The sequence below is a fragment of the Micropterus salmoides genome, unplaced genomic scaffold (genome assembly GCF_014851395.1).
Source record: "Micropterus salmoides isolate LMB-PRFRI ecotype aquatic unplaced genomic scaffold, ASM1485139v1 Ms_hic_scaffold_21, whole genome shotgun sequence".
NCBI classification, from domain to species: Eukaryota; Metazoa; Chordata; class Actinopteri; order Centrarchiformes; family Centrarchidae; genus Micropterus; species Micropterus salmoides.
The window spans coordinates 16,546,697-16,560,196 of NW_024041262.1; the positions used below are offsets into that span (position 1 = coordinate 16,546,697).

At 40.0% G+C, this 13,500-nt stretch overlaps 1 protein-coding gene across 1 annotated transcript; it reads right to left on the reverse strand.

The window, feature by feature from the left end:
• Window positions 1–3,529: 3,529 nt before the first annotated feature.
• Window positions 3,530–11,954, reverse strand: anxa11b (annexin A11b). The gene is made up of 15 exons (XM_038735812.1): window positions 11,809–11,954; window positions 9,501–9,882; window positions 9,376–9,413; window positions 9,056–9,199; window positions 8,861–8,948; window positions 8,627–8,721; window positions 8,407–8,520; window positions 8,084–8,174; window positions 7,539–7,618; window positions 6,724–6,780; window positions 6,521–6,614; window positions 6,262–6,357; window positions 5,737–5,795; window positions 4,794–4,916; window positions 3,530–4,688 (listed from the first exon to the last, which is right to left on the reverse strand). The coding sequence occupies exons 2-15, from the start codon at window positions 9,871–9,873 to the stop codon at window positions 4,629–4,631; spliced, it is 1,512 nt and encodes a 503-aa protein (XP_038591740.1). The 5' UTR covers window positions 9,874–9,882; window positions 11,809–11,954; the 3' UTR covers window positions 3,530–4,628.
• Between the last annotated feature and the right edge of the window lie 1,546 nt (window positions 11,955–13,500).

Sequence of the window (13,500 nt, forward strand, 5' to 3'; positions counted from 1 at the left end):
ATCACAATTCATGTCCCTACTAAAACCATAATCTTTAATGCGGGGTCACAAGTAGACTTTGCTTCATTTTAGGGGGCCACGAGCCAAACAGGTTGTGAATCACTGCTCTCATATAGCCTAATGATCCTATATTCTCCTTACAGTATGTTCTTCTAATGATTAATGATACTCTGATAGACTGGTTGACTGAATGTATGGCACTTTTTGATGGACATTTGTAATATAGAGAAGTTACTTACAGGGACTTAAAGTCTGTATATTGATTATGGCTTAGAGTGACTTTGTTGTACTATATTATATCCCCTTTATCTCTTATATCTTACAGGTACTAAATGTGCATGGTCGTTATCATACCATCTTGCATGTTGAAGTCCCATGGTATCAAAGTATAATCCTAAATAATTTACCACAGTAAATTCTCAAAATAATAATAATAATAATAATAAATTTTATTTATAATGCACTTTACATTTCAGGGAAATCTCAAAGTGCTACAACAACAAGGGGTTAAAAACAGTTACAGAAAATAACAATCGCAATAAAACACCGTAACAGAAAATTTAAAACCATGACTGTTAAAAGGCCTTTTGAAATAAAAAAGTCTTTAGGCCCTTCTTAAAAACCTCCAGAGTTTGTGGGGCCCTTAGGGGCTCTGGGAGGGCATTCCAGAGCCGTGGGGCGACTGCCTGGAAGGCCCTATCTCCCATGGTGGAGAGTTTAGTCCTTGGTTGGTGCAGGCAGTGGGTAGAGGTGGAGGAGCGGAGGTTTCTTAAGGTGGTGAGTGGGGTGAGGAGTTCACTGAGGTAGGCAGGGGCAGTTCCATGTATGCACTGGTGGGTAAGGTCAGGATGGCTTCGGTTTTGCTGCTATTTAGTTGAAGAAAGTTGTCAGCCATCCATGCCCTTATCTCCTCCAGGCAAACCTGAAGTGCAGATGGCAGAGCTGAGGGGAGTGTGGAGTCCATTTTTATGTATAATTGTGTATCATCTGCGTAACAATGGAATGAAACTTTGTGTTTATGGATGATGTGACCGAGGGGTAGTAAGTAGATGGTAAAAAGGGTTACCAGGGTTAAAAAATACAGTGTTTCCTTTCAGTTGGTGATTTTATGGGTGAAAAATGTTAAGAAATTGCGTAAATATTACAGCATTGCAAATCATGCATTTATTGATTTGGTCTTTGCTTCCCAAAACCTCATCTGTTACATGAATCCAGTTATTGATACACCACATACTTTATGCCCTCTTGATAGTCTATTTAAAAGGGAAATTTAATTGCTTTCATTTTATGATTTAATCTCCTTTCAGAGCCGATTGTATACTTCCAGATCTTATAGTTGCCTGTTCCTCATCTGTTTCCCTGACAGATCTGCCACTGCTGCTCTGTGAGCTTTCTTCTGCTCCACATAATCCATCAAATCTCAAAGGAGACAGACAAATATCCTTAAAAAACAATTGAACTAAAAGCAAACAATGAAATCATATATAAGATTATCTATATCTGCCAGTACAGACTGTAGAGGTACCGAATGTGGATATTCTACATTGAGCTCATTTACCATAATTGCTGACAATACTTTGCCTTAATTAAGTGGCTTCAGTGTTTTGCATTTATGAGGATTGTGACTCTCATTTGGAGCTGGATAGAGAGCACAGGGCCTGGCTTTAAAGCCTAATACGTACACAGTGTGCCTATGCATTTTCCCACTTAAGTTTAGAACAGCTTTAACAATGTAGGTGGTTATGTAACAACTCAGCTAATTTCTTTTTCCTGCAGGGAAAATCCATTTGGCGCTCACGAAGAAAACTAGTTGGAATGTTTAGGAATTATGTAAATTCCTAAAACCATCACACAAGATGGAAACAAAGGCTTTTGCATTCTTAAAACTTCAAACTTATGCTGTTATTTTGCAGCAAAAACATTAAGTGGAAGCCATTTTAAGAGTAGCATGTTGACTTTTGGCAGATAGTGTGCTGCTCTTCAAAGACTCTTCAGCCAAAAGTACGCAGAATGCATACACAAATAAAACGAACAGGTTGGACGGGTTTTATTCTCCTTTTTTTGTCAAATATCCGAGGATGAACCTCGAGCTGTGCAGGCTGCAGCTCTGCAGGCTGGATAGTGATATCTGCTGCTACATCTCATTATGTGTTGTTCATCTAATCCTTGGTTTTGTAATTTGTTTATATGCACTCATGAAGTTTAAAGCGGGATTATGTCCCTGGCAACCAAATGTCACTTAACCGCATATTCCTCTTTGGACAGCTGGAGAAAATCCACTGCAAATCAACAATTTGGTCAATACTTACTTTTACTGATTGTCCAAAAGACAGTATTAACATTAGAGACCAGTGATGGGGATGTGATTTAAGGTAAAACGTGGACTAATCTCAATCGATTCACAGAATTATATTTTTCATTTTAGATTATATCTACCTACAATGTAATATTTTTCTTCTTTAATGTGTTAGTTCAAATGATCAGTCAAAATTACCATATAAAAGAAATAAGTATTTTAAAACATAATTTGTTTTAATTTTGTGAGATTTTAGTAACATTTTCTTGCAAAGAATGATTCAAAATTCAAAAGTTAATCCTTTAAATTGTCATTTAAGAGTCGTAGAGCGCTCTGGGTGTGTGATGGAAAGTGTGAGGGCTAACAGCTAATCAAAAGCTGACCTTCACAGCTCTCACCTTCCACCAGTACTGATGACGAGGACAGATACTGTTGATTGACACAGCTCCCATGTGCACACGTGTCTGACATCTCCAATAAGAGTATCCCTGCATGTGTGTGACCACATCCCAGAAAGGGGTGCAGCATCCTGCTATCACGTCCACATGTTAATAATTAAAGCACTTTTTCTAGAAATCAGGATCGGGGAAGTGTTCTGTTTTGTCTCTGAAAGTAAAAGCGGGCCGAATGGGAGGCCCCCTGATTTCCTTTTGACCCATATTTCAGGAGGTATAACAGTCTTGGTTAGAGAGAAAACACACAAATACCAACATCAAATATTCATCCTTTTTTGTCCTGCGGCTGGCGGGAGCTTTTCATTTTGAGTGTGTATGAGAAATAGTGAAATGAGAAAGGTGTAGAGAAGTGAGGCTCAGTAAAGTAATTTGTCTCCCCATTACAGCCCCACTTCAGGCTGCACTTTGAGGCTATTGAGCACAACAGAAAGAAGACTTTAGGGCATCCGTGTCTCCAATATGGACACTATTTATAGCCTTGAGAAAAGCTCTCTCTCTCTGTGCCATATCACTCGAGCTGCAAAGCAAACCTGGACATTTTCTCCCCTCAGATTATACAGTAAGGCTCACGCACAGAACTTATGTAAACCGCATTACTCGCGCCTTTGAACAGAACTTGCAGTTTGTGTGTGTGTGGCAGGTTGACTTGCTCGTCATAATCCATACCAAGGTAGGGAAAATGAAAGTCACTTTGAAATGCAAATTGCTCATTGTGTGCTGGCTCAAAGCAGAAAATCCACAGTCAATGTTTCATGCCATTTCACAAAGACAATCCAGATATGCCAAAATGTTGAGTTTTTTTTTTATTGATATAAGTATAAGTTCAAGTCTCGAATCTCAGGAGACTGTGACTATCAAATGGCAAAATGTTAGAGAGTTAAAAAGACATGCATTGAAGTTCAACATGTTACAAGTATGGTTGCAAAGTAGAGTTAATGCAATAGATATTCAAATCAAGACTAAGTCGGCAGGTGAAACGATCACACTGACATCAGAAATGACACTTGATGTGAACGAAGAGCCCCCTACTGGCAGTAAAACATATAAACCAGTAAAGGATGTTGAAAGAAATGTTATAAAATATTGAAGGATTACATTTCTGCTGATTATTGATTGATGGTAACATAAACCACAGTGGAACATCGACTCACTCTGAACAGTTTACACAGCAGCCCTGAGAAAAGGCACAAAAATCTGTCTTTAGGCTTTGGCTTCTCAGCATACAGGAAAAAAGGCTGATGAAAATCATTTACAGACAATGTTGCCTGATTGTTCATCATTAACCTTTCCAATCATTGTTCAGAACAATGATTGGAAAGTTGAATGTTTTAAGAACAACAAAAAAAACAAAAAAAAAAACAGAGTAATGCTGATATAAAGATAGTGAAAAGTAAGAGCTAACATAGTTAGCTAACATGGACACTTTAAAGATAGGAGATTTTTGCAGATATTCATTTCTTTCATTCAAAAATTACCTGAATTTAATTGTGACCGTTTTCTTTAAGATGATTACAAACTGAAGCAGACTTGAAGTTTTGCAGTTTGTTGGACATTTTAAATACTATTCTATAATATAGTTATATAGTGTGGTATAAATTTTCAGGCACATACTTACTTACTTTACCTCACTGTTTACCCAATAATGACTAAGCTATCCACTGCATGTTTAAAAAATACTCAATATATATTTACTATTTGGCAATCATATACTGCAACAGTAGCAAAACTAATCATGTCACTGAAAAGAATACAAAAGTAATAATGATTGGCTTGTCATAGGACAACTATAACCGCATGCATCAGTCGTGATATAAGGTCCTATAACATTGTTTCAGTGTGGACATGTTGTCCTTATGAAGGGTCGTCTTCTTTTCCTTTTAGTCGTTACCTCCACACAACTTCAACAGCAGCTTCTGGTAATCACCTGAGGTATCACCCTGAGAAACAAAGCAAAAATCTATATGAATTTCAAATGATCTCACAAATGTATCACATGAAAAGGAAACTGTGAATGCCATAATAACGTGATTAGTGGGACTTACTGAGATGTCAGTGTACAGTGACTTTCCATACGCCCTCACATACTCCTGTCTGATGTCCAACATATCCACCTCAGAGCGGGACACCATGATGCGGATGAGGGTTGTGTCCTTGGTCCCTGCTCCCTGTTAACACATCACAATGTGGCACTTCAGTGACTGCAGCAGTGAAATCTCCCACCCCCCCCACGACGACACCAGTGCAGGGAACAGTTAGTTTGTGATCGGTAAGCCTAGTTCACACTACATGATTTTAAGCCCGATTTGCCGGTCTGCAAGCTTGGCGACCATCAGGCTGTGATCGGGGATAAATCAGTGGTTGATCTGCGGTCGCCAGTCAGTGTGAACTACTCAACGACGCATCAAAACGGCTCCCTGACAACTTTCTGATGGGGAGACAAATTACTTTACTGAGCCTCACTTCTCTACACCTTTCTCATTTCACTATTTCTCATGCCAACCAGATATCTAGCATGGCAAACATTTGGAGGAGTTGGCCGACTCGACATCCACGTCCAGCCAATGAGAGCAGACAGCTAGCAGAGCAGGCAGCTAAATTTTCACCGCAAAACACTTTTTACTCACCTCCAGCTCTCTGCAGCCCAGACAATCCCTGCTACCTGCGTGTGCTAATCCATTCTCTCACCTCATCTTTGTCTTTATAATAACAAACAACAGCTGTTTCGTGTGTAGGTTTGCGTCATTTCCCGTTTCACAATTCACATGTTTTCTTGACAAAGTGTGGTTTGGAGACCAGCGTTGGGTGACAGCCGTTGTCAGCTCGTGTAGTGTGTGACCACCTGTCACCCATCAGTCACGTAGTGTGAACATCACAATGACTTCAAGACTCCCGTCATAAGACGGCAAGTTGTGTTGTGTGAACAGCATGGCCAACGGCTGACGCTGTAGTCTGCACAACCCTTTACAGTGAAAATGTGAGGTGTACCTTCATGGCCTTGTTGAGCCTCTCTGCAAAGTAGGCAGGGGTGTTCTTGATGCATTTCACTAGAAGGAAGGAGCAAATGTAAATAGGTGAGTCTTGTATGAATCTGCAAAACCAGACCATATGGTTGCACATGTGTACAAAATGTGATGGTGCTACACAGCAACATGATACACTAAAATGACTGCCCACCCAAGATTATTGTGTATCAATCAGTGTATTTTGATGCAGCTGTAAACTGCTGTAAATGTTCTATTTTTAAAAATGACAAATCTTGAGAGAGGTGCATCATTTGCGTTTGATCAGTTATCAGTCAAGCGTGATCCTAAAAAGGTATTCCAGTCAAACAGCAGCCTGTTTGCATCTGGAAGATATGTTTAATCCTTCCAGGAAAGTCATCTTCATGAATGACTTCAATATATACTTAAAGCTTCAGCATGTTTTTTGGAAAGCCACTTTGGTTTGGTTGAGGTTTGGGAAAAAAAACTAAATAAAATAAAATAAAAAAGAGAGACCCGGAAAACGTACCCACAGCCACCATGCCAGACTCCAGATTGCCAGACATTTCCCTGCAGATACTCTTCTCAATGTCTCTCCCACTCATCTGCTGGTACTCGTGGAAGACTAATAAAGACAAAATCACAGGGGGAATCGTTACAGACATAATATTTGAAAAAATGTGTGAAATGTGTAGTGATAAGGTCAACACGTGCAGCTAGGACACTGGAAATGCAGAAGCCATATGGTGAATCTCAAGAGATGTAAGAACAATGTTGAAATTACACACCTGCTCGAAGGTGAGGCTTGCTCCGAGCACACAGGATGGCATTGAACTGAGACTCATCAGTTCCTACTTTATTTTCCCCAGCAGCATACAGTTTCTATTGCCCATGCAGACACACACAAATACATTTTTTTAAAGAACATGATTAGGCTAGCTAATTATTTTCCAAGAATGTTACAACACCAAAACAAACTCATAAGCTGTACCTGAGCATCCTGTTTGGCCAGGGCGATATCAACAGTCTCTCTTTCGTCACGGTTTCCCTAGATAGAGTAAGACATGTTGTGTTTGTTTGAAAACCAGTGTTGGGCAGTAACGCGTTACTATAATAATATTACTTTCCCCAGTAACTAGTAGTGTAACTAATTACTTTTCTAAAACAGTAATATTATTACAGTTACTAATCCAAGATGTCTATGAAGATTCTCAGTCATCCAGGTCATAGTTATCCAGGGCAACTGGACTTGGTTGAAGCTACTAGCTTCAACCAAGTCCAGTTGCCCTTCATTTTAACCTTCGTTGGATTACTAATCCAAGTAATGCTGCGTTACTGAAAGCACCATCCTTGACGTGAAAGTGGCACATGACTTTATTGTGTCCACCAAAAACTAAAAGAAGAATGGAGAATGAGGCGTTCATTCCACAGCTGTAAGTAGCTACTGCCATTATTGTGTCACAGTCTTAAGATGCAAAGAACATTGTCGTATATTGTAAACAAAGCTTTCAACCGCGAACAGTTCTACATTTAATTTATTGAAGCATCAGCTGAAGCAGCACAGCAACGTGAAACTTACAGAAAGAAACTCCGGCAGCTACTGTCACTGATGCTTGGACTTGTCGGGAGAGAATGGCGTTAACGTAGGCCTAAGGTTTTGTAAAACTACTGAATACTGCTCTTAGTACCCCCCCCCCTCCCCCTCCCCCCAGTCCCAGCCCCAGCCCCAGCCCCAGCCCCATATGAGCTGAAATCTGCTTTGAGAGCACTCCTTATAAAATCGGGTATACAAGGTGCAGCAGCTACCTGACAGAGGGAGACCAGGAGTCTGCGGAAGTGACCGGAGGTGTCGCTGCTGATGGAGTCCTCCAGGCTCTTCCCGTACTCTGGAAGGAAGGTGCGGCTTTTTAGAAAAATACATGTATTTGCATAACATTTGAATTGTGTTTAGACGTCACTTTTTCCACCATCTATTATACAAGTACAAATAAAAGGGTAGCCTTTATGTTTTGTATCTTTTTAATTGATTTGCAGGTTTTTTAAATACTAAAACACAAAACAAGGGCCAAAATTGTATTCTGAATAATGATAACATAAGAAATACATAAATTCAAATACAAGCTGTATGTCTACGATATATACATTTTTTGACTTAGATCTAATCAATGTTTTAATGCCACAAAAGCAATCCAGTTGTTTATTTTTATGATGCTAAAAAAACTTAACTTAATAACTAACCCTAACCCTAAACTGGGCAAAAAACAAAGTAATTGAAAGAGATGAGACAGGGCCCAATCTTTTTTCAAACAAACATTTGGATTAAAAATATAAATGTCCGGATCAGAACTCACCAGCTTTGTAGATTCTGGTGATTTCATTAATTTCTGCATTGGAGCGTGATGAAAGAATCTCAATAAGACAAGCTTCATCAGTTCCTGCGCCCTAAAAAATAAAATAATAAAAAAATAAAAATATATATATATATAGAAAAGCCTTACCAAGACATTGAAAAACACACCTGCTTCATAGAGTGGTGAACATTCAGTGGTCTCAAGTCTCAACTTGTCAGGCCTTCACTTGTGTTTAGAAGACTGCTTTTTTGAGCTTATCATACTATTAAATAAAATTAAATAAAACTGAAGCATCTACTGATACAATAAATGGAGGTTCCGACCTTTATAGCCTCTCTGAGTTCACATGCATCAAAGTGTGCAGGGCTCTTCATCATGGCAAGAACCAGTTTCTCAAAGTTTCCTGTGAGCTCAGACTTCAGATCATGGTTCAAATCCTTAAGAGGAAAAAAACACAAAACAAAATACAATACAGGGTCAATGAGAGATGACAAATTACAGAAAGAATTTCAAAAATCTGTAACATAATTTTGGAAAACATACCTTCCCATAAGTTGTTTTATAGGCTGCTACCATTGGAACCCTCTGCTTGTTGCTACGATTTCCCAGAAGTTCAATAATGGCTTTTTCATCGGTACCTGTTCAAAATATTTTTAGAATATATTAATGTTGATGATTTGTAAATTTTTTTATAAAAAAAAAGAGGGGAGGGTGAGCAAATACATATGCATCAATGTAGATGGGTTTAGCATATTCAAATGAACACCATTTACTGACCAAAACCCTTCATAGCTTTTCGAAGAACTTCAACATCCCTCAGTGGATCAGCCCCTGGAAAGTCTTTAATAGTGCCCCTGAAACCTTTCTGTAAATAAAACATTAGCAATAAAAACATTAGACGACCCAACTACAAAAGTGTTTTAGCTGTATGTGCATTGGAACATAGTTTCAGAGAAGTCCTTTTTTTCCTACAGAAATGGCAGGTGCCTGAGGGTTGGACGGAACTCCACCTCCATACCCAGGCATCGAGGGGTTAGTCGCAGGGGCTCCAGGGTAACTTGGCATGGGCTGGCCTGGGGTGGGGCCCCCTGGGTATCCCTGCTGAGCCCCTCCTGGCTGCAAACACAGGACAGCTGTAAGTGCTAAGTCCATCGTGACAAATGTCATATAGAGCAAATAAGATTCAAGTAGGACTGGTGGAGATAAGGTGATTTAAGCAAACAAGAGATTTAGCTTAAGTCAGTCCATATGTTAATGTTAATGACGTGGCAATGCAGATAAGAATTTATTACCGCTCCGTAGCCGCCTGGTGCTGCACCCCAGCCTCCACCTGCAAAGAAAATATTGATATAACACTCAAAAGGAAATTCATTTAGAAGAACAAATCTGATTTAAATATATGTGTGTGGAGCCTCACCTGCTGGTGGCATGGAGGGATAGCCTCCTGCTGGGGGAGGGTAGCCACCAGCCTGAGGAGGGTAGCCCCCTGCTGCTGGAGGGTAGCCGCCCGCTGCAGGAGGATAGCCGCCAGCCTGGGGTGGGAATCCGCCTGCCTGTGGGGGGTAGCCACCTGCTGCAGGAGGGTAGCCGCCTGCTGCTGGTGGGTAACCGCCTGCTGCTGGTGGGTAGCCGCCTGCTTGGGGTGGGTAGCCACCTGCTTGGGGTGGGTAGCCGCCTGCTTGGGGTGGGTAGCCGCCTGCTTGGGGTGGGTAGCCGCCTGCTTGGGGTGGGTAGCCGCCTGCCTGGGGTGGGTAGCCGCCAGACTGAGGAGGGTATCCTGGGTAGCTCATCTTTAGAAACTGGAGGTGACATGAAGTTATGGCTTGTTACTATGATGGCTCATTTTTGACTGCGGAACCTTTTTTCAGGAACCTTTTAAAAAGGCACACAGGAAAAATAAATTTGTTTGATGTCAATTTAGGTTTAAATGTAGTTCCTGGGCCATCCTGCACCCTAAAATGTCCCTGCTCCCGCAGTAATGCCTTTAAGCTGCCCAGGAACTATCGGGTGTGAAGTTTATGATGGAGAGTCAATTGTCAATATAAGGATTATAAATACCACAGCATGTGTGTGACATGCATCCAAACTGCAAACAAGAAATAACTGGTGTTTCTTCATTTGTCTAATTTATTAAAGCACCATGCTTCAGATGTGGTAACACATTGTTGCAGTTCTTAGATCACAGGCATGATGCACAAAAGCCAGCACAACAGAACACAGTGAACTACACACAGGCACTGACAGCAGTGTTAGAGGCAAGAGAAGCACCCAAAGAGGCTGGGCTGCTTGGCTAATGTTTAATAACTTGTACGTTTGTACCAAACCATACAGCTCCATATGGTTCGGTGACCTGAGTGCTGGAAGGACTGCGTTCCCTACCAGAAGAACTCTGAGGTGGACACTAACATGTTTGACTGGTCTGATTCTGTATTTGCTAAATAAAAGGCGTTGGTGATGCCCATTCTAGCAGGTCTAATGATTGCTGTAGCACTGTTAGCTCTTTGTGGATGTTGCATTATTCCATGTGCCGGAGGTTTGATTGTAGGAGCTATTGATAAATGTGTATCTATTCAAATGATCACACTCCATGAACAGGAGAACAAACCACTGTTGCAACAGCAGAACTGTGATGACAGGAAGGACCCAGATTTGTTTTCTCTCTTAAACTGGTGTAGATTAAATCAAAATGACTTTCTATGTCACCTGATGATCTTTTTGTAATGCTGTATATACTTGAGTGAACAAAGAATGATCACAAGGGATGGAAATTTGATATTTTACTGTGTTTCCATTACAACATACAGGAACTTGTAAAAGGGAATTTAAGTCCTTGACATTGTTCTTGGAGTAGTAAGCCAAACGTTAACTATCACAGGCAGTTTGACAACAGAAACTCACCACTTCCATCTGCCTGTATTTGCAACACCAGATGATAAGTGTGCTAACAGTTTTTGACAGAGTTCAGTTCTTTCTTCCGCTTCTTCATCAGAGGGCAGTTCAGGTGTGGAAGTCTGACAGTGGCCTACCACTTTCAAGCGGCACTTGCCATTAAGAAACGGCATGTGCCGGTGGAACCTGTTTTACACAGCTTATGGGTGGAACACAAGCGCCAGTATGTGCATATTTACACACCCTGCTTATTTTTAACGAAGATTAAGTTGCTGGAAAGCAGCAAAGCCCCTAATCTGTCTAAGCATCACAGGCCTGTGATTTCCCAACTCGCAACTAGCAATAACGCTAACAATTTACAGTACTGCTATAATCCGTCTACAGTAACATGGCGCAATAAGAAAAGCCCATCTGCCATCAACCCAATGTTTTATTTTACTCCTAACATCTTCTGTGATGTCCCAAGAGCTTGTCCCTACGGTGCGGTCCGGTTACATAACACTCGGACGAAGTTTCTGTTTAGCATTTAGCATCCAATCTGAGCACATACTGGTAGAGACGATTAACATGTTAAAAGTATCAGTAAACCATTTTAGTACTTTTTAAATGAAGGAAGTCCCCTTTTTGTTGCTGTTGAGCAACGTAATAGCTAAACAGCTCAATGCAGACTGTGTCTGTTTAATTGGGCGAGGCTGTTTTCCTGCATTCTTCAAGCAGAGAAACAATCTAAGTTAACTTAACAGATAACGCTAAAATTATTAAAGTACTCTGGTGAAATTCGTTGTCGTCTGTAACGCGGGACTAATATTTCAAAACGAAAGATTGAGTTTACTTACTTAAAAGATACGGACTTCAAATCCAGGAAGAGAGAGAGTGGTCAGGAGTGAGTGAGTGGGTTGGTCCTCAGCTTTGTTTCCGCCTTGAATTCTATTTGCATATATGTTTCCGAGCTCTAACAACCTTTGCTCGGTTGTTGTCGACAGTCAGAGGGGCTGATGTTGACTCATCGGTATGTGGCGTGTCATTTTCACCGCATGGCGCCTGGAATAGTTGTCCAAAGCGATTAGCTAATTAGATTAGTTTGTTATGTCATTTAACGCAATATTTCCATGGTGCTATGACAGGAACAACAATGTGGATACTGGTGGAAAATGTTGCTTAAATAATTTTTTTTGTAAAACTTAAATTTGTATGATGGGGTTTCCACTAAAATGTTCACATATGCTTCTCCCTTATTGAACAATCCAGAATCTATGAATATGTTAATATTTTATATAATAGCCTATATATAATAGGCTACATAGGGTCAAACGTTCATGTGAACAATAAGCAAATCATGATAAATGGAACGGGGGCTTTAACCTTTTTTTCTGTAGCTTAACTGTTATTATTCATTAAAAGTTTAGCAGTCAAAACGGGTTTAATTGATTGACAGTAACCTGGCAACATAGGCCTAAGCAAACCCCAACTGTCATCATATTTCCATTCAAATATTTCAAAATTCAGAGACCCATCCACTTCAAACCATTAAGTGGAGCACAAATTAAACAATAAATCTCTGTAAACCAAAACTGTTCCATCATTGACCCCCAAAAATTGCAGGCTATGTTCATAATAAAGAACCCCATCACTCATAGTAAGCATTTTATTGAGATATAGTATTTAGTATAGTATTTGCCAATACGTTCAAATGATCTGAATTAAATTTCACTTTTTCTGTTGGCACAGACCAACTGGTGACATTTATTTCACTTTAACTATGCAGTAGTGGTAGAAACAAAGCAGCAGAGTCGGCTTGTAGGCTACATGGTGATAGTGATCCACATTTATTGATTTTAATACTAAAGCACTGGCTCACGTGACTAAAATATTTATTTAAACAACACAAATCATTAAATTATAATAAACCATTTGTTTTAATGTTATAGTCCCTGACTTGACGGCATTAAAATATTTGTCATTTGTGTGTGGGCCCAAAGATAGGGCTGGGGCAGGGAGATGAGCTTCAGTAAGCTATTAGACACTGGATGGTAAACCCACAGAAGAGCTCGGTGGGTTAAAAACCTCGGCTCCAATTTAGCCAATGGCATATCAGAAGTGCTCATAAGTTGTTCCTGAAATTTGAGAATTATGTTTCAATATCAACAAAGAAACACTAGATGGCAGCAGTCTACTTGTGGTCAAGACGTGCATGGCGGACTCATACAGTATATGGTCAGGCTCAGTAACCCAGCTGTCTGTCTAACTGAGCACGATGAAATGTGGGATTTCAAAAACTTTAAAATCATTTTTTAAATCTTGTTTTTTTTGTTGTTGTTTTCACTTTACTGTTGTTTGTGAGGCATACTAAATCTAATGAAGGAAACACCATTGTAGGCTATGTAGGCCTATCCCTTTACTGTATCACTGCAATCAAAACCAAAATAAACAAACCGTTCATGCCTTTGATGCCTGAATTTATTTACAATAAAATAAAATAAAAATGATGATGCAAATTAGCGACAACAGGCATAAACGAGAAACCAGTG